This window comes from Schistocerca piceifrons, chromosome 9 (genome assembly GCF_021461385.2).
Source record: "Schistocerca piceifrons isolate TAMUIC-IGC-003096 chromosome 9, iqSchPice1.1, whole genome shotgun sequence".
Lineage (NCBI taxonomy): Eukaryota > Metazoa > Arthropoda > Insecta > Orthoptera > Acrididae > Schistocerca > Schistocerca piceifrons.
This window is the reverse complement of record NC_060146.1, coordinates 16,293,072-16,318,489: the sequence shown is the minus strand read 5'-3', so window position 1 is coordinate 16,318,489 and position 25,418 is coordinate 16,293,072. Positions and strand designations below refer to the sequence as shown.

The 25,418-nt window shown below is 44.1% G+C and overlaps 1 protein-coding gene across 1 annotated transcript in view; it reads left to right on the top strand.

Annotated features, from left to right (window-relative positions):
* LOC124717339 overlaps positions 1-25,418 on the top strand; it is an 86,573-nt gene that overhangs the window by 668 nt on the left and 60,487 nt on the right. Inside the window, exon 2 of the mRNA XM_047244169.1 lies at positions 24,241-24,304. Within this exon, the coding sequence (XP_047100125.1) occupies positions 24,241-24,304 (64 nt within the window). The remainder of the gene's footprint in view (positions 1-24,240; positions 24,305-25,418) is intronic.

Sequence of the window (25,418 nt, the reverse complement as noted above, 5' to 3'; positions counted from 1 at the left end):
AACAAATTTCTCTTCTTCAGAAACGCTTTCCTTGCCATTGCCAGTCTACATTTTATATCCTCTCTACTACGACCATCATCAGTTATTTTGCTCCCCAAATAGCAAAACTCTGTCTCTGACAGAATTACAATGTCATCGGCGAACCTCAAAGTTTTTATTTCTTCTCCATGGATTTTAATACCTACTCCGAATTTTTCTTTTGTTTCCTTCACTGCTTGCTCAATATACAGATTGAATAACATCGGGGATAGGCTACAACCCGGTCTCACTCCTTTCCCAACCACTGCTTCCCTTTCATGCCCCTCAACTCTTATAACTGCCATTTCCTTTCTATACAAATTGTAAATAGCCTTTCGCTCCCTGTATTTTACCCTTCCAACCTTCAGAATTTGAAAGAGAGTATTCCAGTTAACATTGCCAAAAGCTTTCTCTAAGTCTACAAATGCTAGAAACGTAGGTTTGCCTTTCCTTAATCTAGCTTCTAAGATAAGCCGTAGGATCAGTATTGCCTCATGTGTTCCAATATTTCTACGGAATCCAAACTGATCTTCCCCAAGGTGCCTAAAGACAAACACACAGTTTCTAGTTAGTGAATGACGCAACCAGCCTCAGATACTTTCAGAATGTTTTATTTTAGTGCCATAACCGGGGTCAGGCTACTATGCTCATCTTCAGGTGGATAATATTTTTCGTTGCACAGATGTTTCGGCTAACAGCATGTCGTCTGCTCCACACTGTACAAGAATATACACTACTGGCCATTAAAATGCAGATGATAAACTGGTATTCATTGGACAAACATATTATACTAGAACTGACATTTGATTACATTTTCACGCAACTTGGATGCATACATCCTGAGAAATCAGTACCCAGAACAACCACCTCTGGCCGAAATAACGGCCTCGATACGCCTGGGCATTGAGTCAAACAGAGCTTGGATGGTATGTACAGGTACAGCTGCCCGTGCAGCTTCAACACGATATCACAGTTCAACAAGTGTAGTGGCTGGCGTATTGTGACGAGGCAGTTGCTCGGCCACCATTGACCAGACGTTTTCAATTGGTGAGAGATCTGGAGAATGTGGTGGCCAGGGCAGCGGTCGAACATTTTCTGTATCCAGAAAGGCCCGTACAGGACCTGCAACGTGCGGTCGTGCATTATCCTGCTGACATGTAGGGTTTCGCAGGGATCGAACGAAGGGTAGAGCCACGGGTCGTAATACATCAGAAATGTAGCGTCCACTGCTCAAAGTGCTGTCAATGCGGTGACCTACACATGTAACCAATGGCACCCCATACCATCACGCCGGGTGATACGCCCGTATGGCGATGACGAATACACGCTTCCAGTGAGCGTCCACCGCGATGTCGCCAAACACGGATGCGACCATCATGATGCTGTAAACAGAACCTAGGGTCATCCGAAAAATGACGTTTGGCAGGTTCGTCGTTGAGTGCACCATCGCAGGCGCTCCTGTCAAGGGTAACCGCAGCCGTGGTCTCCGAGCTGATAGTCCATGCTGCTCCAAACGTCGTCGAACTGTTCGTGCATATGGTTGTTCTCTTGCAAACGTCTCCATCTGTTGACTCACGGTTCGAGGCGTGTCTGCACGATCCGTTACAGCCATGCGGATAAGATGCCTGTCATCTCGACTGCTAGTGATACGAGGTCATTGGGATCCAGCACGGCGTTCCGTATTACCCTCTGAACCGACCGATTCCATATTCTGCTAACAGTCATTGGATCTCGACCTACGCGAGCAGCAATGTCGCGATACGATAAACCCCAACCGCGATAGGCTACAATCCGACCTTTATCAAAGTCGGAAACGTGATGGTACGCATTTCTCCTCCTTACACGAGGTATCACAACAACGTTTCACCAGGCAACGCCGGTCAACTGCTGTTTGTGTATGACAAATCGGTTGGAAACTTTCCTCACGTTACCACGTTGTAAGTGTCGCCACCGGCGCAAACCTTGTGTGAATTCTCTGAAAAGCTACTCATTTACATATCACAGCATCTTCTTCGTGGTGTAGCAAATTTAATGGCCAATAGTGTATATACACTATGTGATCAAAAACATCGGGACGCCCCCAAAAACATATGATTTTCATATTAGGTGCATTGTGCTGCCAGCTACTGCCAGCTATTCCATATCAGCGTCCTCAGTAGTCATTAGACATCGTGAGAGGACAGAATGTGGCACTCCGCGGAATTCACGGACTTCGAACGTGGTTAATCACCCTCTTGCTTCCCACTGTTGAGGACAATTCGGGGATGACGATTGTATCTTCCAACACGATCGAGCTCCTGTTCATAATGCACGGCCTGTGGCGGAGTGGTTGTACGACAATGGCATTCCTGTAATGGACTGGCCGGCACAGAGTCCTGACGTGAATCCTGTAGAACACTTTTGGGATGTTTTGGAACGCCAAGTTGGTTCCCTGCTTTAGCGACCGATTTCGATATCTATCCTCAGTGCAGCACTCCGGAAAGAATGGACTGCCATTCCCCTTCCAGCACCTGATTGAACGTATGCCTCCGAGAGTGGAAGCTGTCACCAAGGCTAACGGTGGGCAAACACCATACTGAACTGAATTCCAGCATTACCGATGTAAGGCGCCACGAACGTGTACGTCATTTTCAGCCAGCTGTCCGGATACTTTTGATTATATATATATATATATATATATATATATATATATATATTGAACTATATGAAATAAAATTACCATAACCTCTGAATGATTTCCATTGGGACATTCAAACTACACGGTTGGCCACGGGGCATGGCTGGAATTTGTATGCGCGTGGGCGTAATTTGCTTTGACGACGAAGCCACTTTCATTTGTATGAGTTCGTCAGTAAACAAAATTGGTGTATTTGGGAGACTGAGAATCTGCATTTCGCTATCGAGAAGTCGTTTCGCCCTCAACAGGTGACTGTGTGGTGTGCAGTGTCCAATCACGGAACAATCGGTGCGATATTCCTTGATGGCACGGTGACTACCGAACGGTGCGTGAAGATTTTGGAAAATAATTTAATCGCCATTGTCCAAAGCGACCCTGATTTCCACAATAGGTGGTCCATGCAGGACGGAGCTCAACTCCATTGAAGCAGGATAGTGTTTGATGTCCTGGAGGAGCGCTTTGGGGGCCGCATTCTGGCTCTGGGGTACCCAGAGGCCTCGATTGGCCGCCATATTCTCCGGATCTGAATTTGGTGTCATATCCTCTGAACACATGCGAGTTCTTTCTGTGGGGCTGTCATACAGACAAGGTGTACAACAATAACCCCAAAACAATCGCTGAGCCTTTCAAGAGGTCATCGACTTCATCGATGTTCCGACACTTCAGCGGGTGATGCAGAAGTTCGCTGTTCGTCTGCGCCACATCATCGCCAATGATGGCAGACATATCGAACATGTCATAATCATACAGTCTTTTCAATTTAAAGGAAAAAAATCAAGTGTATAATGCACGTGCGAGGCTCGACATGCATTTTAAGAATATTACGAAGTGAGCCACAGTGATTTATTTACAATACGTGTGCTATGGCGGAATTCAGGAACATATATATCGAGCTACAAAACCACGTGGGCCACACCGATACAGATCGCCATCTCCTGGAACGTATTGTGGGCAGACTACATGCTATTGATCAAAACATCTCCGTAATGAAAACTATTAGCCGTCTGAAACTGGACATGGTAGCCCAAAATCGGTTATGGCGCTAAAATGAAACACTTGAAAAGTAGTTGAGGCTGGTTGTGTCGTTCACCAACCATCATTAATGGGCGCGGAGTCCACAAGATCAAAAATGGTTCAAATGGTCCTCAGCACTATGGGACTTAACATCTGAGGCCATCAATCCCCTAGAACTTAGAACTACTTAAACCTAACTAACCTAAGAACAGCACACAAAGCCATGCCCGAGGCGTGAAGCGCCTAGAACCGCTCGGCCACAGCGGCCAGCTCATGAGTGTTTGAGGTTGTCGACATCACATAGTGGTGGTCACCAGGACATCTGTCTCTTTCGTATCAATGTATTTTTGAAGGGGAAAATGTAATGTTCTCGGCATTTTCAGATTGTTTTCACGTGTTATATAATTTTCTTAAATACGTCTTGGACTCTGGAAAAATCATCTTAACCGATCAACTGTGTAAGATACTGAAGACACAGGAACAAATCATCGAGAAAGTAGAACCCTGTATATAGTAACAACGTAAAAACGAATGGTTGTGTGAGGGAAAAATTTTAGCAGCAAAAATGTAGTTCAATGAACCAATTAGCGAATGTTCGGGGTGTTAGGGGTGTAAATGCAGACGTTTTTCTTAGTGACTGAGGACAGTGTACTGAACAACATTACATCAGTATTTACTTCATCTGCAGACTAATAATTGTAGCTATGTTTTAGGTTGGTTACTACCTCCAAGAATGTGCAGCAAGAGGAAGCTATTAATTTTAATTTTCCTCTGGGTAGCAAGTCAGGTGGATACAAAACGGTTAGCCTATACAGAGAGGGGTAGTCTACTTAGTGGCGCAGTTAAGAACATATAGAAAACATCATATACTAAATTATTTGACATGCTTGTGGAAAAACTGTTAGACGCAGAGAAAAAACAGCATATTAAGGGCCCGAAAAAAGACGTTCTTTGAGAGTTTTTTCCTCGAGATGTGTTATGGCTATCAATTTCAATTTGGTCAAAATGTTTATTGATATTTCCTCTACAAACTGGAATTTTTTCGACCGGAAATGTCGAAGAGCAAAGGCGAAAATGCCGTCGGAACGAAACAAAATTTCGATGTAGACCTGCACGCACAGTATGTCAAAGGTCAGCCGGCTGGTCTCAAATCAAAATTGAGTTGACGTTAGCGAAGTATATAAGATTCTTTAGGAGTTGTACTTCGCTTAAGTTATTTGGACCATAGGAAACAAAATGGCGGTCATTTGAGAAAATAGGGTTTTTTTCATCGATTTTTCGACTTCGTCGGCCAAGTAAAAATATTTATAGTTGATGGATCGGAATAAAAGTGGATCAACTCCTAGACAATTTAGTTAGCTTCGTCGGAAACAAAGAGTCATGTCAATCGGTTCAGTAAATTTGAAGTTACCATACCGCGCGATCAAAAAAAGTCCTTTCGAGAAAAACGCGTTTGAAGTTTTGACTACATATAAATGCAATATTACGCAGCGTACGTTCAATCTGCTCTTCGGGGTCCATAAACTAGTTCTTCCGCTTTCTCCTAGAGGGCGTTCTGCTCGATCTGGGCCATCCTGCGCTGCTCCAGAGCCGCTCGCACTGCCGGTGACGAGCCGTTTTCGGCCGCTTGAATCCGGTGGTCGTCCGAATGCTTGGCGAACTGCGTCGAATAGGGTCCCAGGGTGACGTCCATCGTTGTCATTGTCTTCAGAATTGCTGAATACCCTTGGTTGAAGCTGCTCACTGCCAGGAAAGTAGTAATCTCCACAATCTTTGCACCAGAGTGCAAATGCTTCGGGGCTAACTTCCAAACACACGCGTTCAAACTTTCATTTGAATTTTGTGTGTCTCCTCCCAAGCACTGGTACAATAAGTCGTCCTCCGAAATAAAAAAAATAAAAAAAACTGGTGCGTGAAAAATGCCGATTTCAGGGAGGTGCACTTTTTTTTCAACCGCGAATAACAAACATTTCCGTTCCGTTTACGGAAAAACCGTTTCAGGGGTTCAAAAATGTAATTTTAAAAAATCGAGTTTTGAAGCAAAAGGTAGTAAACCTTTCCTTAAGGCACCAGTGATCACAAAATCAGTACCTACACTGAAGTCTCTAAAATCATAGGGTACTTCCTAATATGGTGTCGGACCTGCTTTTGCCCGGTGTAATGCAGCAGTTCGACGTTGCATGGACTCAACAAGTCGCTGGAAGTCCCATGCAGAAATAATGAGCCATGCTGCCCCTATAGCCGTCCATAATTACGAATGTGTTCCCAGTACAAGAATTTGTGCACGAACTGACATATCGATTATGTCCCATAAGTGTTCCATGGGATTCATGATGGGCGATCTGGGTGGCTAGATCATTCTGTCGACTTGTCCAGAATGTTCTCCAAACCAGTCCAAAAAGTTGGGGCCCGATGACATGGCGCGTTGCCATCCACAAAAATTGTATCATTGTTTGGGAACATTATTTCCATGAATGTATGCAGATGATCTCTAACTAACCGAACGTAACCATTTCCGGCCAGTGATCGGTTCACTTGGACCAGAGGACCCAGTACATTCCTCGTGAACACAGTCCCCACCATTATGGAGCCACCACCACTTGCACAGTGCCTTGTTGACAACTTGGGTACATTGTTTCGTGAGGTCTGCGCTGCACTGGAATCCTATCAATCGGGACTCACTTGCCCAGACCAAGGTTTTCCAGTTTTATAGAGCAGGGGTCTCCAAACCTTTTCGTCCGCGGGCCACATTGACTCCTCCACGAAGTCATAAGGGCCAAGATCTACCTAGTGGGATTGAAGCACCCTAGAACTCCACGATCACCGTAATGTAAGGCTAAAGGAAAGATGAAATCGCAAAAATCAAAGGTTGTGGGAATAGCTAGCACTGAAACGAACTACGATTTTTATTTAATTACATAATTTTGATTGGTGGACGTACCTGACCGCAATTCTGGCGTATTTTATTCTGGCGAATTTCACCGACGAAAAAGTATGTCACTGCACATTCTTCACGAAAGCGCCCTGCAAAGTTAACGAAATCCCAAAATCATTGTTAGCAACACAATTACAGCAAGACGTAATAACGGAGGTAGAGTATGTCAACGCATTGTTATTTCAAGCGGCGCAACAATAAGTGTAGTTATGTAGTCTTGTAGCGAATAGCGGAGCCAATGTCGCGGTGTATTGGTCGCGATAGGCCTCGAAACTCAGTTGTCGGCAGTACAGGCACCACCTCAAATATTTGGCGGGCCGGATACCGGGGGTGTCCGGCCAGCTAACGCGGGCCGGTTTGCCGGCTCCCGCGGGCCGTAGTTTAGAGACCCCTGGCCTAGAGTCCAATCAAAATGGTCACGAACCAAGGACTCGCGCTGCAGGCGATATCGAGCTGTTAAGAAAGGCACTCGCGTCGGTCGTCTGCTGCCACAGCCTATTAACGTCATGTTTCGGTCCGCTGTCCTAACGGATACGTTCGTCATACATCCCACACCGATGTCTGCAGTTGTTTCGCGCATTGCTGCTTGACTATTAGCACTGACAACTCTATGCAAACGCCGCTGCGTTAAGTACAGGCCGTCGGCCACTGCTTTGCCGGTGGTGATATACCGGGTGATCAAAAAGTCAGTATAAATTTGAAAACTTAATAAACCATGGAATAATGTAGACAGAGAGGTAAAAATTGACACACATGCTTGGAATGACATGGGGTCTTATTAGAAACCAAAAAAAAAAAAAAAAAAAAAACAACAAAGTATTGCTAGACGCGTGAAAGATCTCTTGCGCGCGTCGTTTGGTGATGATCGTATGTTCAGCCGCTACTTTCGTCATGTTTGGTCTCCCAGGTCCCCAGACATCAGTCCGTGCGATTATTGGCTTTGGGGTTATCTGAAGTTGCAAGTGTATCGTGATCGACCGACATCTCTAGGGATGCTGAAAGACAGCATCCGACGCCAATGCCTCACCATAACTCCGGACATGCTTTACAGTGCTGTTCACAACATTATTCCTCGACTACAGCTATGATGGTGGACATATTGAGCATTTCCTGTCTTACTTTGTCTTACTTTGTTATGCTAATTATAGCTATTCTGATCAGATGAAGCACCATCTGTGGGGCATTTTTTGAACTTTTGTATTTTTTTGGTTCTAATGAAACCCCATGTCATTCCAAGCATGTGTGTCAGTTTGTACCTCTCTATCTACATTATTCCGTGATTTATTCAGTTTTCAAATTTATACTGACTTTTTGATAACCCTGTATAATGCCTGAAATTTGGTATTCTCGGCACACGCTTGACACTGGGGTGGTACTGGGAGTAGTGAATTCCCTAACGATTTCCGAAATGTGACGTCCTACGTGTCAAATTACAACCACCACTCCACTTTCAAATTCTGTTAATTTCCGTCGTGTGGAAACCTTTTCATACGAAGCACCCGAGTAGAAGTAATAGCTCTGCCCCTGCACTGCCCTTTTACACCTCGTGGATGCGATACTGCAGGTATCTGCGTACGTTCAAATCTGTGTCCCATGACTTTTGTCACCCCAATGTATACACCTAATACCATGTAGCATAAGGTGCGAGGTGAAAAAATATTTAAATCCATTGGTACAATGGTGAAGCAAGGAGAATGCGTAAACTTCCCAAAAGAATTCATAAATTCGTTGAATGGCCTTGGTATGCCATAGCAATAAAGCGTCTGAACAACGCCGTAGATGCGGAAGAAAAAAGAAAGTCAATAATCATGCCACAAATTCCAATCAAGTCAATTAACTTAACATTCAGCCTTTAAGGCTCCAATTTCCGGTAAGGTTACCATATAGTATAGCTAACAATAAGGTACAAAGGGAGAGAATCCAATGTAGCCGAGTGAATTTAAAATAATCGTGTTTCTCGGACGGACAGTTATACGAGATGCGATTGGAAAGTTTTAAGAATGGGCTTATAATTGTACAATGGTGGCACTTAAATGGTACTGTGATGCATCTCCTTCAAAATACTCTACTGGCCATTAAAACTCCTACACCAAGAAGAAATGCAGATGATAAACGGGTGTTCATTGGACAATTATATTATAAGAGAACTGACATTTGATTACATTTTCACGCAGTTTGGGTGCATAGATCCTGAGAAACCAGTAGCCAGACCAATCACCTCTGGCCGCAATAACGGCCTTGATACGCCTGGGCATTCAGTCAAACAGAGCTTGGATGACGTGTACAGGTACAGCTGCCCATGCAGCTTCAGCACGATGCCACAGTTCATCAAGAGTAGTGACTGGCGTATTGTGACGAGCCAGTTGCTCGGTCACCATTGACCAGATGTTTTCAATTGGTGAGAGATCTGGAGAATGTGCTGGCCAGGGCAGCAGTCGAACATTTTCTGTATCCAGAAAGGCCCCTACAGGACCTGCAACATGCGGTCGTGCATTATCCTGCTGAAATGTGGGGTTTCGCAGGGATCGAATGAAGGGTAGAGCCACATCTGAAATGTAACGTCCATTGTTCAAAAATGCCGTCAATGGGAACAAGAGGTGGCCGAGACGTGTAACCAATGGAACCCCATACCATCACGCCGGGTGATACGCCAGTATGGCGATAACGAATACACGCTTCCAATGTGCGTTACCGCGATGTCGCCAAATACGGATGCGACCATCATGATGCTGTAAACAGAACCTGGATTCATCCGAAAAAATGACGCTTTGCACCCAGGTTCGTTGTTGAGTACACCGTCGCAGGCGCTGTCTGCCTGTGATGCAGCGTCAAGGGTAACCGCAGCCATGGTCTCCGAGCTGATAGTCCATGCTGCTGCAAACGTCGTCGAACTGTTCGTGCAGATGGTTGTTGTCTTGCAAACGTCCCCATCTGTTGACTCAGGGATCGAGACGTGGCTGCACGATCCGTTACAGCCATGCGGATAAGATGCCTGTCATCTCGACTGCTAGTGGTACGAGGCCGTTGGGACGCAGCACGGCGTTCCTTATTGCCCTCCTGAACCCACCGTTTCCATATTCTGCTAACAGTCATTGGATCTGGACCAACGCGAGCAGCAATGTCGCGATACGATAAACCGCAATCGCTATAGGCTACAATCCGACCTTTATCAAAGTCGGAAACGTGATGGTACGCATTTCTCCTCTTTACATGAGGCATCACAACAACATTTCACCAGGCAACGCCGGTCAACTGCTGTTTGTGTTGAGAAATCGGTTGGAAACTTTCGTCATGTCAGGACGTTGTAGGTGTCGCCACCGGCGCCAACCTTGTGTGAATGCTCTGAAAAGCTAATCATTTGCATACCACAGCATCTTCTTCCTGTGGGTTAAATTTCACGTCTGTAGCACGTCATCTTTGTGGTGCTGCTATTTTAATGGCCAGTAGTGTTGTCACCTTCTGATTGAACACACCGACTCCAACGGTGTTTCCATTTTTGGAAACATTCCTGCAAATTTTTTTCCCGAAGTGCTCCCGGTATTTGCCTGGATGTCTCCAATCGTGTCAAATCGCTTCCCTTTCGGTGAAAATTTCAGTTTAGGAAACAGGTAGAAGTCCGCAGGGGTCAAATCAGGGAAATATGGTGGTTGTGGAAGGACAGGAATTTTGATTTTGGTCAAAAATTAAACGATGGAGAAGGCACGATGAGCCGGAGCATTGCCATGGTGTAGCACCCGACTCCTGTCTTCCCACAGTGCAGGCCTTCTCTTCCGCACCTTTTCGCGCAAACGCCCAAGGACACATTTGTAGTATTCCTGGTTAATTGCCAGTTCTCCAGGGGTAAATTCATGATGAAGAATACCAGTAGAACGTAAAAAAATCACCAACATTGTCTTCAGCTTCGACCGACTTTGCCGTGCTTTTTTCGGTCGTGGTGAACCTGGAGTCTTCCACTGCGAATAGTGCACTTTGGTTTCAGGATCATATCCAAATGCCCACGATTCTTCACCTGCAATTACCCTATTTATCAAATCTGGGTCATTTGTAGTCGGATTCATCAGTTCTTGGCACACTTCAAGTCGGTATTGTCTCTGGTCACTTGACAAGTTTCAGAAGCTGTTCTCCTGGTTTTAAAACAAAATTTCACACAAACTCGTTGCTCCATTTTTACGCCCATTTTCACGCAGACAGAATCCGGCAACAAGCCCTAAAAGACCCGCACTGATCCAGTTGCCGCAACAAATTGAATAAATGAAACACAGTTTCCTGTCAGAGGGCGTTTAAGGACAAGGCAATGACTCTCTCCCCACCCTCAGTGTACCTGCCCGCAAAACAACTAAGCAATAGCGGATCCATTCTTAAAATTTTCCAATCACACGACGTACAAAGCGCGTTCACGTGTCTTACAATCACAGAGCTTGTTCGTCTTTGCACCCAAAAGCAAAAAACCAAATGTAGGTTATAACAATAAACTGAGAATAAGTTAGGTGTTTGTGCTGGTCCGTGATCGATTGTCAAAGATCTGGAGCCACGCTACCAGAGTGGAGACTCGGCAGATATGAAGGAGCACGCACAGCCCAGCTTAGGGTCTGTGGTTCCCGTCTGCAAGCAGTGCTCTACGTGGCGCCGGATAAGTTGGCAGACCTGCAGCGACCAGTTTTCGTCCAAAGCGCGCGGTGAGTTCTTTCGTTTGTTCGGAAGGGGAGGCCGTCAAGAGTTTTCCACCTTTCGGCCGGTCAGTGATGATAGAATCGAGGCGCACGCCCTACAATCTTCCTCAAACGATTTTACAGAAATTATTAAGTAAAAGAAATGTCATTTTTGCTTTAGTAAAAGCTTTATATCTCAGGTTCAAGATGGCGTCCCCATCATCACGTCAATGGTCATAGTTAATGTGAATTTACGTGGAAGTAAGACACTGCGCGAAATTCGGAAAAGTCTGCAATGAAAAATAGAGGTCGCTGTGATGTTGTGTTTGACGTATATTACACTACTGGCCATTAAAATTGCTACACCACGAAGATGACGTGCTACAGACGCGAAATTTATCCCACAGGAATAAGATGCTGTGATATGCAAATGATTAGCTTTCGAGAGCATTCACACAAGGTTGGCCCGGTGACAACACCTACAACACGCTGACATGAGGAAAGTTTCCAACCGATTTCTCATACACAAACAGCAGTTGTCCGACGTTTACTGGTGAAACGTTGTTGTGATGCCTCGTGTAATAAGGAGAAATGCGTACCATCACGTTTCCGACTTTGATCAACGTCGGATTGTAGCCTATCGCGATTGCGGTTATTCGTATCGCGACATTGCTGCACTCGTTGGTCGAGATCCAATGACTGTTAGCAGAATATGGAATCGGTGCGTTCAGGAGGGTAATACGGGACTCCGTGCTGGATCCCAAGGGCCTCGTATCACTAGCAGTCGAGATGACAGGCATCTTATCAGCATGGCTGTGGTAACGGATCGTGCAGCTACGTCTCGAACCCTGGGGACGTTTGCAAGACATCAACCATCTGCACGAACAGTTCGACGACGTTTGCAGCAGCATGGACTATCAGCTCGGAGGCCGTGGCTGCGGTTACCCTTGACGCTTCATCACAGGCAGGAGTGCCTGCGATGGTGTACTCGACGATGAACCTGGGTGCACGAATGGCCAAACGTCATTTTTCGGATGAATCCAGGTTCTGTTTACAGCATCATGATGGTCGCATCCGTGTTTGGCGACATCGCGGTGAACGCAGATTGGAAGCGTATATTCGTCATCGCCATACTGGGGTATAACCCGGCGTGATGGAATGGGGTGCCACTGGTTACACGCCTCGGTCACCTATTGTTCGCATTGACGGCACTTTGAACAGTGGGCGTTACATTTCAGATGTGTTACGACCCGTGGCTCTACCCTTCATTCGATCCCTGCGAAACCCTACATTTCAGCAGGATAATGCACGACCGCATGTTGCAGGTCCTCTACGGGCCTTTCTGGCTATAGAAAATGTTCGGCTGCTGCCCTGGCCAGCAAATTCTTCAGATCTCTGACCAATTGAACACGTCTGGCCAATGGTGACCGAGCAACTGGCTCGTAACAATACTCCAGTCGCTACTCTTGATGAAGTGTGGTATCATGTTGATGCTGCGTGGGCAGATGTACCTGTACACGCCATCCAAGCTCTGTTTTACTCAATGCCCAGGCGTACCAACACCGTTATTACGGCCAGGGGTGGTTGTTCTGGGTACTGATTTTCCAGGATCCACGCACCCAAATTGCGTGAAAATGTAATCACGTATCGATTCTAGTATAATATATTTGTCCAATTAATACCCGTTTATCATCCGCATTTCTTCTTGCTGTAGCAATTTTAATGGCCAGTAGTGTACATAATGTTTTTGCGTGTGAAATTTATCTAACATATCGAATTCTTAAAAAAAATGGCTCTGAGCAGTATGGGACTCAACTTCCGAGGTCATTAATCCCCTAGAACTTAGAACTACTTAAACCTAACTAACCTAAGGACATGACACACATCCATGCCCGAGGCAGGATTCGAACCTGCGACCGTAGCGGTCTCGCGGTTCCAGACTGCAGCGCCTAGAACCGCACGGCCACTTCGGCCGGCTTGAATTCTTCTTTAGACGGGTAGAGGCAGTGCTTTTTTTAAAAAAAAAAGTTTGAGGGTTTTCCGACATTGGATATAATGCCGCGAAAGTTACTTATACCTGAAGCATGGGACACCATCCGTCCGCTTTTAGCCATAACGTCATCAACATGTCGATCTTTAAAAAACAAAAAAAAAAAAAAAAAGGAAGGTATCGGAGTCTTCAGTTGACTTAGCTCAAATGAAGCAGCCGATACCGAGAAACACCAAAACATAAAAGAGAATGTGGTATCGAACACTTCAGTTTACATCACCTCAAATGAAGCACGGTTTGTTAGTTTTCTGCTCATGTCTCACGTCCAACTTAATTTACAAGTTACAACGAAAGACAGGACACACTGTAAAACTTCGCACAACCGACAAGAACGGAACGGCAAGCGCAAACGAGTAAAGAACAACAAAACAAAGACGGCAATGAATCGTGAAGGATCATGGTAGCGGGACCGTAGAGACATCTACCGCTAGCTCGGCGTTTGAACGTACGCATATCCGTTTAGCACTACCATCGCCCACTACTAGCGGGCGAGGGCACTACACGCTTGTCGAACTGGCTGCCAGCGATTCAGTTATCGAGAACGGTTGCCGCAGCTCCGAAATGCTTGAAACAGTCAATGACATTGTTTTTCACACAAAAAACTGCACTGGTATCGTTCCGTGTTGCAATTACCAACACGAAAAAATGAAATAAAAAATTCACGTCCGTGAAATAAATCTTTGGCACCCTTCCAAGTTGTCAACATCGTAAAAACGTTTAGGGGTACGCATCCGCCAGCGTTCCCAGAAAAACAGCGCTGGGTAGAGGTATCTGTCTCGAGAAATTTGCTGCGCGGTTTGTGGCGCCATGTCACGGATTCTGCGGACCCTCCCACCGGAGCTTCAAGCCCTCCCTTGCGCGTGGGTGTGTGTGATGTTCTTAGCATAAGTTAGTTTAAGTTAGTCTAAGTAGTGTGTAAGTCTAGCGACCGATGACCTCAGCGGTATGGTCCGTTAGGAATTCACACATTTTTTTTCCTCGAGAAATTTGATCTTACGTAGCACACTCATTTGCGATAGCTGCGATAAAGCTATAGTGAAATATCCACAACATTCCTGATTATTCTTAAACGGTGTCAGATATGAAAATGAGATTTTGGCAAATGACAGCACTCAAACAGGAGAGTATTCTGACGTATCGTTATTACGTAAAACTTCATTATGTACTATGTTATTCCACTAATTAAAGACTTTTTCGATGAAACAATGTAATTTTTTAGGGGCGTCGATAGCTGGTGAATCGGGAAATGCTATATATTTTGGAACAGCTTTGAGTGAAGACATTACGCGTTTGTTTGTACCAAGGATGTGTTATTTCATAAGCTGCTGACTCTAGTTTTCTTTAGTTCCTCACTTAATAAGCTCAATAAACCACTGTTTCAGAATTCTCTCACAATTGTGTCTGCACAAATGTTAGTGATGTGAGACCGTGTAAACTCCTCTATATTTCGGCAAAAGACACGAAGTTTAACATGGTAACCAGGAAAATATGTAGGTTTTACACAATATTCGCCACTCATGATGCTTCTCAGAAAGTTACAAACATGTGAGTTGGAAATAAACTGCTACATTTTCGGCGGAATTCTTTTTACATACTAATCAAAGCAGAGGTGACAACAGTTCTAAAAAAAAAACTGATAAAAATGCTCTTAACGCCTTTTTAAGAGACAATCTATACTCCTTCCGATCTGATCACGTAAGTGCAGAAAAGTTGTGGAATGTTTTCAAAGAGGTAGTATCAACAGCAATTGAGAGATATAGACCACATAAATTAATAAGTGTTGGTACTGATACCCCATGGTACATAAAACGGGTCAGATCGTTGTTGCAGAAGCAACGAAAAAAGCTTCCCAAATTTAAAAGAATGCAAAATCACTAAGATTTCCAAAGTTTTACAGAAGTTCGAAATATGGTGCGTACTTCAATGCGAGATCCTTTTAATAATTTCCACAACGAAATTCTGTCTCGAAATCTGGCAGAAAACCCAAAGACATTCTGGTCATAAAGCACACCAATGGCAAGACACAATCAATACCTTCACTGCGCGATAACAACTGTGAAGTCACTGATGCCACTAAAGCAGAGTTATTAAACACGGTTTTCCGAAATTCCTTCACCAAAGAAGACGAAGTAAATATTCCTGAATTCCAATCAAGAACAACTGCCAAGATGAGAAACATAGCAGTAGATATCCTCGGTGTAACAAAGCAGCTTAATCACTTAATAAAGGCAAGCCATCCGGTCCAGATTGTGTACCAGTCAGGTTCCTCTCAGAGTATGCTGATAAAATAGCTCCATATTTAGCAGTTATATACAACCACTCGCTCACAGAAAGATCCGCACCTAAAGACTGGAAAATTGCTCAAGTTGCACCAATACCCAAAAAGAGGAATAGGAGTAATCCACTGAATTACAGACCCATATCACTAACGTCGATTTGCATTAGGGGTTTAGAACATATACTGTATTCGAATATTATGAAGCACCTTGAAGAAAACGATTTATTGACATCTAGTCAGCAAGGATTCAGAAAATATCATTCTTGTGAAACACAACTAGCTCTTTATACTCATGAAGTAATAAGTGCTATCGACAGGGGATGTCAAATTGATTCCATATTTTTAGATTTCCAGAAGGCTTTCGACACCGTTCCTCACAAGCGTCTTCTAATCAAACTGCATGCCTACTGACTTTCGCCTCAGTTCTGGGACTGGATTCGTGATTTCCTGTCAGAAAGGTCACAGTTCGTAGTAATAGACGGAAAGTGATCGAGTAAAACAGAAGTAATATCCGGTGTTCCCCAAGGAAGTGTTATAGGCCCTCTATTGTTCCCGATCTAAATCAACGACTTAGGAGACAATTTGAGTAGCCGTCTTGGATTGTTTGGAAATGATTCTGTCATTTACCGTCTTGCACAGTCATCATATGATCAAAATGACTTGCAAAATGATTTAGATAAAATATCTGTATGGTGCGAAAAGTGCCAATTGACCCTGAATCAAGAAAAGTGCGAAGTTATTCACATGAGTAATAAGAGAAATCAGCTAAATTTCGATTCCACGATAAGTCACACAAATCTGAGGGCTGTAAATTCAACTAAATACTTAGGGATTACAATTACAAATAACCTAAATTGGAACGATCACATAAATAATACTGTGGGTACAGCAAACCAAAGACTGCGATTCACTGGCAGAACACTTAGAAGGTGGAACAGACCTTCCAAAGAGACTGCTTGCACTACGCTTGTCCGCCATATTCTTGAATACTGCTGTGCGGTGTGGGATCCGCATTAGGTGGGACTGACGGATGACATCGAAAAAGTACAAAGAAGGGCAGATCGTTTTGTATTATCGCGAAGTAAGGGAGAGAGTGCCACAGTCATGATACGTGAATTGCAGTGGCAATTGCGACCTTGTCTTCTCATGAAATTTCAATCAACAGTTTTCTCCTCCGATTGCGAAAACATTCTGTTGGCACCCACCTACATAGGGAGAAATGATCATCACGGTAAAATAAAAGAAATCAGGGCTCGCACGGAAAAATTTAAGTGCTCGTTTTTCCCGCGTGCCGTTCGAGAGTGGAACGGTAGAGAGACAGCATGAAGGTGGTTCATTGAACCCTATGTCAGGCACTTTATTGTGAGTAGCAGAGTAATAATGTAGATGTAGATGTGGAGGTACATGTACATGTCTTTCCGAATGGTCACCATGCAAGTGTGGGCACTGAAGTTCCCCAGTTAACATTTACAGGGCAGTTTAGAACGGCCCTTGCCATCCAGCGCTCGACATTTCTCCTACAACGCCTGCACATAAACCCCTCCACTACCGCTCTCCCTAAGTGTGCCTTACCGTCTGTTCCTCTGAGGTCCACAGCATTCTGTGCAGACTACAGTGGCGGCACGCTGTGAGTTGCGAAATGAGCCTGAGAGCCCTTGTGCGAAGGCCTTCTGGTATTTGGATGCGTATTGTCGTTCCTTGGGCGACTTACTGCACTTTGCGGTGGAGTAACCGTGGTAGCCATAGGAGACTGTTACCAGATACGGCCTATTAATAGATGTGCTACACATCAGTGACCAGAAACACTAGACAGAGTTGTCAGCCACTCCACATATTAGTCGCCTGATTTGGATGCTTCCCGAAACATGTTTGCTGTTGGAGTACAAAGCAGTACTTCAGATCATGGTGAGCATTACGTCTGGACTCAAATAGTGTTCTTGCTGTAATTACGACAAAAGCTTCACTTGTTTTCTGAAAGTTCGGGTGTAAGTCTGGGCTTTGATGTCCCTGAATTTGACTGGCCGTAAAGCTGTTGTTGGTTTAAGAATAGAGGTTAAACTGTTTAAAATTCATTATGTGTTTGTTGAGACAATACCTTTTAAATATTCTTATAATGTTTGCTCACTTAATTTAGTGCTTTTAAACGTTCTGTAGTTCATTTTGAATTGGAATGGTTATGACGCTTGAGGGGAGTTGTACTGATTGTATTGAACTGAAACTGAGTTTACACAAGTTAGAAGCGTTGAAATTATAGCTTAAGATGTATTTTGTGCAAACATTTTTTTGCACTACTGGGCATAATCTTTGTAACGAATATTAAGTTTGATTACTGTTTCTTAAACTCACCTAATTTAATTTGATTTCCACCCAAAGACTGCCTACACAAGTGTCAAGCTGGTTTCCTTTTAATTATGTAGAATGAATATTCGTCAGTATATGTTTTGTAATTTTTTGACATAGGTGTGTCATTCTTTGAAGCCAGAGGTCAGCAAGCCAAAGTGGCTGTTTGTTTGGAAGGCTATGTATTCGATGTGTGCCAATGTCACTGTCAATCAAAAATTTTGTAAACTCTTCTGACTGTTATATGTCAGTAGTTTGTCGTGGAATAAATGTATGCAATTTATGCGTGTTTCTCTGGGTTTGTGCCCACGGTCCTTCCAAGACAAGATTGAGCGAGCTTATGTTTTTGTGTCATGTACTACGACTAGGACTGCTCAGTGTTGTGCAAATGAGATAACTAATTACACCGTTTTTTCAATTCAGAAATCAAATAACAACAGGTTCAACCAAAACAGGCCCTTTTAAGCTAGCTGAGTAATAATACACTGAAGCGCCAAAGAAACTGGTACAGACATGCGTTTTCAGATACAGATATACGAGGGTTGTCCAGAAAGTAAGTTCCAATCGGTCGCGAAATGGACACTACAGTGAAAACTCGATGAAGGTTTGCACAGATGTGTTGGGTAGCGTCTCTAGCATGACCATCGATCGCATCAAGAGGCTGTTTTCAGTTGTGAGTGCACTGTGAGAGAGTAAAGGTGCCTGGAACAACGGTGTCTCCCGCCGAGTAGGGGGGCCCGCTGAGAGGCTTCGCCTTAATGAATGCAGCCCGCCTAAAGGCCGGTTCCCACTAGGACTGCCGCGCGTCAAAACCGCGCGTCAGCGGCAAGGCGCGGCGGACTCTGCGTCGCGGTTTGACCATGTCGAACCGCTTCCGCTGCCGCGTGCCGCGCTCCAGGTGCGCGCCGCCAATCACAGAACGCGCTGAGCGTGACGTCAGGTACGGCACCCCGGGCCACACGAACTTCCGCCGAAGCGCTGGCGCGGACGCGGCGGCAGCTATGAAATACTTATCATCCGATTCCAAGGAAACTATTCGGTAGAAAAATTTGATTCTTGGGCACGTTACAGCCTGATATCTTCTCTCGATAAAGGACCGAATTTCTTTTCGTTATTCGTCGTGGTTACTTGCTGTATCGCATTTACGTAAACCTTTACACGAAATTTTAATGAGTGTGCAGAGGTAAAAACGCATTGCGTGGACTTTGCGTACAGTTCATTTTAGGTAATACATTATTGCGTATGAAATTTAGTCAACATATCGAAATTGTTTTTAAAGCTGAGAGCAGAACGATAGCTATTACCGTTCTCGAGATATTGAATGACATATCGGCGGACGGGCTATGCGGTGACCGCGCGCGGGTCGCTCGCGACGCGACCGATACTTCGTCTGCTCGTCGTAAACCATGTGGTTGTATCAACCGCAAATTTCGTAAACGGTTCAAGAAATCGAAACGCGTTTTTTTGCAAACGATAACTTGTAAAAAGTCATGTATTTCGTCGCATGACAAACATCCAAAATCTGTTTATCTACCAAGATATGAAAGTAACCACAGTTTTTCAGAAGGGATAGATGAATTTTTTAAACGGCATTTAATAGCATGTGGAATGAGAAGTTAAACCGCGACTAATTTGCTGGTATGTCATAAGATGTAATTTACTAAGTATCCACAGCTATTGATTATTTCCTTTGGAAGTAGCAAACGTTTTTTTCTATATCCAGTGTACTTTATTGCTTCAAGACGCGTTTTGCCTTTTACTTTAAGGCATCTTCTGTGGAATCTAGAATGATTGTTTTGTTTTGATATGTGATGCTTGCAGATTATAAAACAGTTCACTTTTTTTTTACATGAATAACTGATTACTTACAGTGAATCGAGTTTTTGGCGGACATCTACATTTCTCCTCACCTGGTCACATGCTGGGGGTTGAACTAAAACTTAGTTTGTGGAACATAAGCACATTTTCATGTTCTCTCTTTTTTCTTCTGTCACTAGCTGTAGACATTTTACCGAAAACACTGAATTGAAGTCGTAACTAGTGTGTTCACCTTATGTCCGTTCCTGTTTGGTTTGTTTATGTACATGTTGCCAGCCTAAAGAATTATATGCTGAAAACTAATGTTTGTTTATTTCTGTTCTCCTTATATCTGTATGTGTGTGTGGCTAGCCAGTGATAGTTATAGAAAGTTGAAAGTGAATGCAGTAGTTGTCAGACAGTGGTTGAAAGATTTGGTGTTCAGCTGATTTCAGTTTTGGTTTAAATGTTTTGTGGAGGAGTGCAAGGAAGAGTAAACTCACTGCTTACATTAATAGATAAAATAGTAGAATAGCATTTCAACAGATGATTATTAGCAGAATACTATCACCCAACCCCTTTGTCCCCATTCGTTGACGCCTCATAATATGTCCTGTCAACTTACCCCTCTTGTAGTCAAACTTGTGCCGTAATTTCCTCTTCCTCCTCTATTTAATTCCGTTCCTCTTCTTTAGTTACACGATCCTCATATCTAATCTTCAGCATTCTTATTGATCATCACGTTTTGAAAGTGTCCATTGTCTACTTGACAGAACTGTTCATCGCCCACATTTCACTTACATACAAGGCTGCACACCACACAAATACCTTTGTAAAATAGTACCCAATCATTAGAATTTATATTCGATGTGAACAAATTTTCTTTTTTAGAACGCTTTTCTTGCTATTCACTGACTTCATTTTATATCCTCTCTACTTCTGCCTTCTCAATTACTGCTTCCCTTTCAAGTCATTGAAGTCTTAGAAATGCAGTTTGGTTTCAGTACAAGTTGTAGATAATCTTGTGGCCCTGTGTTTTATCGATGACATCTCCAGAGCTTCAAAGAATGTTTTAATGAAGATTGTCAAAATCTCTCTCTTAACATGCAAACGCTATAAACACAGTTTCGCAGTTCTTCAGTGTGTCTACTTAGCTAAGTGGTAGGATCAGTATTGCCTTGCGTGTTCAGACATCTCACAGGAATCTAACATTGTGCTTATGTTAGTTTGTACAACCCCTCCCCCTCTCCTCTCTGCATATTCCTTCCACTTTCTAGCCTTCTCTTATTTGCTTAGTTCTGACTTGCCAAATGAGTTCTTAACAGTTGCTTCTCCTTTGAGCAAAGTTTTCTTTGTTCTTTCTCAGTTTCACTCCCTTATGTTTTCCAAGTGCAAAATCGCGTTGCAATTTTGGACTTTCTGTCAACGTCATGTTTAGGCATTTCTATTTCCTATGGCCTACTTTATTTGCTGCATTTTTATATTTTTCCCTTGTATCAAATTTAATATATCACGTTTTATCTAACGATTTCTACTGTACCTTCTTCCCATTCACATACTCTGCTGCACTGACCACTTCTTTTCTCAAAGATATCCATTCGTATTCTAGCGGATTCCTTCCTCTGTTTCAGTCAGTCGTTGCATTACGGTAACTTTAAGATTATCGAATAACTGTGGGTCTTGACTTATTCAAGTTCCGTTTCCTTAATTTGCCACCGTTTACTGTCTCTTTAGTTGTAAACCACAGCTCGTAACCAATAAATAATTGTAGGTTTGCGTCTGCACCAGGAAATGTCTTATAATTTAAAATCTGGTTTTTAAAACTTTGTTGCAAATATGTATTATTCTTTCATGATTCTTAAGCAAGGTGCTGGCGATGATTACATTATGCTCTGTGCGAAATTCTATCTGGTGGCTTCCACTTTCATCCCTTCCCCCCAAGCCTTTGTGTTCTTACTGTTTCCCTGTACCTGCTACCGTATCACATTTTAAATTTTTGTCTCTGAGCACTATGGGACTTAACATCTATGGTCATCAGTCCCCTAGAACTTAGAACTAATTAAACCTAACTAACCTAAGGACAGCACACAACACCCAGCCATCACGAGGCAGAGAAAATCCCCGACCCCGCCGGGAATCGAACCCGGGAACCCGGGCGTGGGAAGCGAGAACGCTACCGCACGACCACGAGATGCGGGCAAATTTTTGTCTCGCTTAACTATCTGAATAATCTCTTTTGTCGTACATTGTTTCAATGTGTTTGGGGGATAGTGAACAATCATGAACGGTAGTTATCAAATCTGTTTATGGTGAAATGAGAAAACATGAATAATGAAATATGTGAAAGAGTACATTTGTACAGAAAGTGAAAACATGGTATGTCTTCACCCAACTTCGTCTTTCCTTCATGTAGGTGTAAGATATAGTTAATCAAACGCACCGGGCGTTTCGGTGGGTCTCGCCCTGTACCTCAGTGGCTGCCCGTCATTGGCTACCGCTAGCATCTGCCGCTTCCAGATGGGAACGCCAATTCCGCGAGCCGCCGCGTCAAAGCGGAAAACGCTTGCCGCTGCCGTTGCCGCACGACGCGCTGCCACGCTCTAGTGGGAACCGGCCTTAACACAACTGCCACGCACTTCCTTCTTCGTGGCAATTCTCAGCCGCACTCTGCAGGGGCAGTGAAGACGCTCCTACAGCCTTTTTGATGGGAAGTGTTCGATCACCCACAACCCAGCCCGAACTGGCTCTTCCTGAGTATCATCTCTGTTCACACGAAACGCTGGATACGAAGACAACACTTGGGTGCAGGCTACGCGCTATAGACCAGCGTACAGACTTATCGGGAAGCACACGTGGTTGTCTTCTATGACGATGGTGTTGGAAATTTGGTATAACGCTCCGTGGAGCGGCGACTATGTAAAGAAGTATCTGGAAAATGTAGCTAACTATTTCAAATAAAATGTTCCTTATTTTCACTGTGGTTTCCATTTAGCGACCGATCGAAACTTACTTTGTGGTAAACCCTCGTACGTAAACAGGCGGAATATGGCACTGCGGTCGGCAATGCTTATACAAGACAACAAGTGTCTGCTTCAGTTATTAGATCGGTTACTGCTGCTACAATGCCAGGTTATCAAGATTTAAGTCAGTTTGAACGTGGCGTTATAGTTGGCGCAAGAGCGATGGGACACAGCATCTTCGAGGTAGCCATGAAATGGGGATTATTCCACACGAGTATTTCACCAGTGTACCGTGAATATCATAAATCCGGTAAAATATCAAATCTCCGATATCTCTGAGGCCGGATAAAGATCCTGCAAGAACGGGACCAACGACGACTGAAGAGAATCGTTCAATGCGACAGAAGTGCAACCCTTCTGCAAATAACTGTAGATTTCAATGCTGGGTCATCAACAAGTGTCAGCATGTTAACCATTGAACCAAACATTATCGATATGGGCTTTAGGAGCTGAAGGACCACTCGTGCACTCGTGCACTAAGCTTTACGCCTAGCCTGGACCCGTCAACACTGACATTGAACTGTTGATGACTGGAAACATGTTGCCTGGTGGCACGAGTCTCATTTAAAATTATATCTAGTGGATGGACGTGTACGAGTATGGAGACAACCTCATCACGAACCCTGCATTTCGGCAGGGAACTGTTCGAGTTGGTGGAGGCTCTGTAATGGTATGGGCCATGTGAAAATGGTTCAAATGGCTCTGAGAACTATGAGATTTAACTTCTGAGGTCATCAGTCCCCTAGAACTACTTAAACCTAGCTAACCTAAGGATATCACACAGCCATGCCCGAAGCAGGATTCGAACCTGCAACCGTAGCGGTCTCGCGGTTCCAGACTGTAGCGCCTAGAACCGCTCAACCACACAGGCCGGCGGAGCCATGTGCAGCTGGAATAATATGGGACCCCTTATACGTCCGGTTACGACTCCGATAAGTGACACGTACGTAAACTTCCTGTCGATCACTTGCATCCATTGTGCCGGACTTGGCCAATTTCAGCAGGACAATGCGACACCTCACACGTCCAGAATTGCTACAGAGTGGCTCCAGCAAGTAGGAACACTCTTCTGAGATGAAGCACTTTCGCTGGCCATCATACCTTGCAACGTGCAGCTCAGAAGCGATCTCCTCCCCCTCTTACTCATGGATTTACGGACAGCCCTGCAGGATTCAAGGTGTCAGTTCCCTCTAGCACTACTTCAGGCATTAGTCGGTCCAAGCCACGTGGTGTCGCAGCATTTCTGCATGCTTGCGGCGGCCCTACACGATGTTAGGCAGGTGTACCAGTTTCTTAGTTCTTCAGGGTAAATAGTATAAGGCTGTTAAAGGTTCCAGCGAGCCTTTTCCTTGATAACTTACACTCGCCTCCCCTGTTTCTTTCTGGTAAAACGGGATACCACTGCTTTACATGCAACCCATGGCAGCTCTCATACTAACGCTGTGTTTCTTTTCTTTTCTAGGCAGATGGCAACGACGCAAAAATAATGAGCGAAATAAAAGCTTGCATGGCCTCCGAGAATCTAGGTAAGTCTAAATCTCATCCCATCGCACTGTTCGTATATTACGATGGCCAGAAAAGTCTCTGCATTCTTGAGGTGCAAGAGTGTGCAAGCATTTTGCAAATGCGTAAACAAATAGGAAACAAGACAAAATACATTATATGTCGAACTCTGAGTGTAGAAGAACCCAAGCTGACCAAGCCTGCGCTATTCTCACATTTCGTGAAAGCCATGGAACAGGCAGTCAGGTAACTGCAATGTTTCTTGACTTCCAAACAGCATTCGACTCGGTACCACACCTACATTTATTAACAAAGCTAAATTATACGGCCCATCAAGCAAAATTTGCGACTGAGTTGAGGATTTCTCGGTAGACAGGATGCATCACGTTATGTTGAATGCAGAGCTACCGACAAAAGTTGAAGGGCCTTCCCCAGGAAAACACTTGGGACTATTGTTGTTCATGTTGTACGGGGTGTTCCATAATGAAACAAAATGTGAAAAATTCAATTAGCCACAAATGCGTCTCCGTCAGGGGCTCGGACAATGGGCAGGAATGTACAGTCCACAAATGTAAATAAAGTTCACTTTCTAGACAAAGTTACATTAGTTTTTAATGGCACATGTAGAAAATATACCGAAATGAAAACTAGAGGCAGCATTAGTATTGGGAGATTTGGTTCCACTGCTCTGAGCCTTATACATTCTGGAATCCTTAGAATTTAAACAACGGAATCAGTGCCACATTTTGTGACATAATACTGCTATGTCAAAATGGCGGTTTGCTGCACTATCCTGAAGCCTGATATAGGAAAATCTTACTCCACGCATTACGGCAGAAGCTGTGGCGCCTTTTCTATCCACTCAGGTCTACGTACTTCGGGAGGCATGGTGTTTAAAGCCGTGAAAACAAGTGTGCCGTTAATAACTGTACCGTAATTTTACATTTCTGCAGAAAATAAGTAGATGTGCCATTTAAGAAAAACGTGACTTTTTGTTGAAAGTGATGTTTGTTAAACATATATTGATTGCATATTCCTGCCCACCGTGTGAGCCCCTGACATACACTATGAGATCAAAAGTATCCGAACACCTGGCTGAAAACGACTTACGTGCAAGCCCCTTCCATGAAAAACACT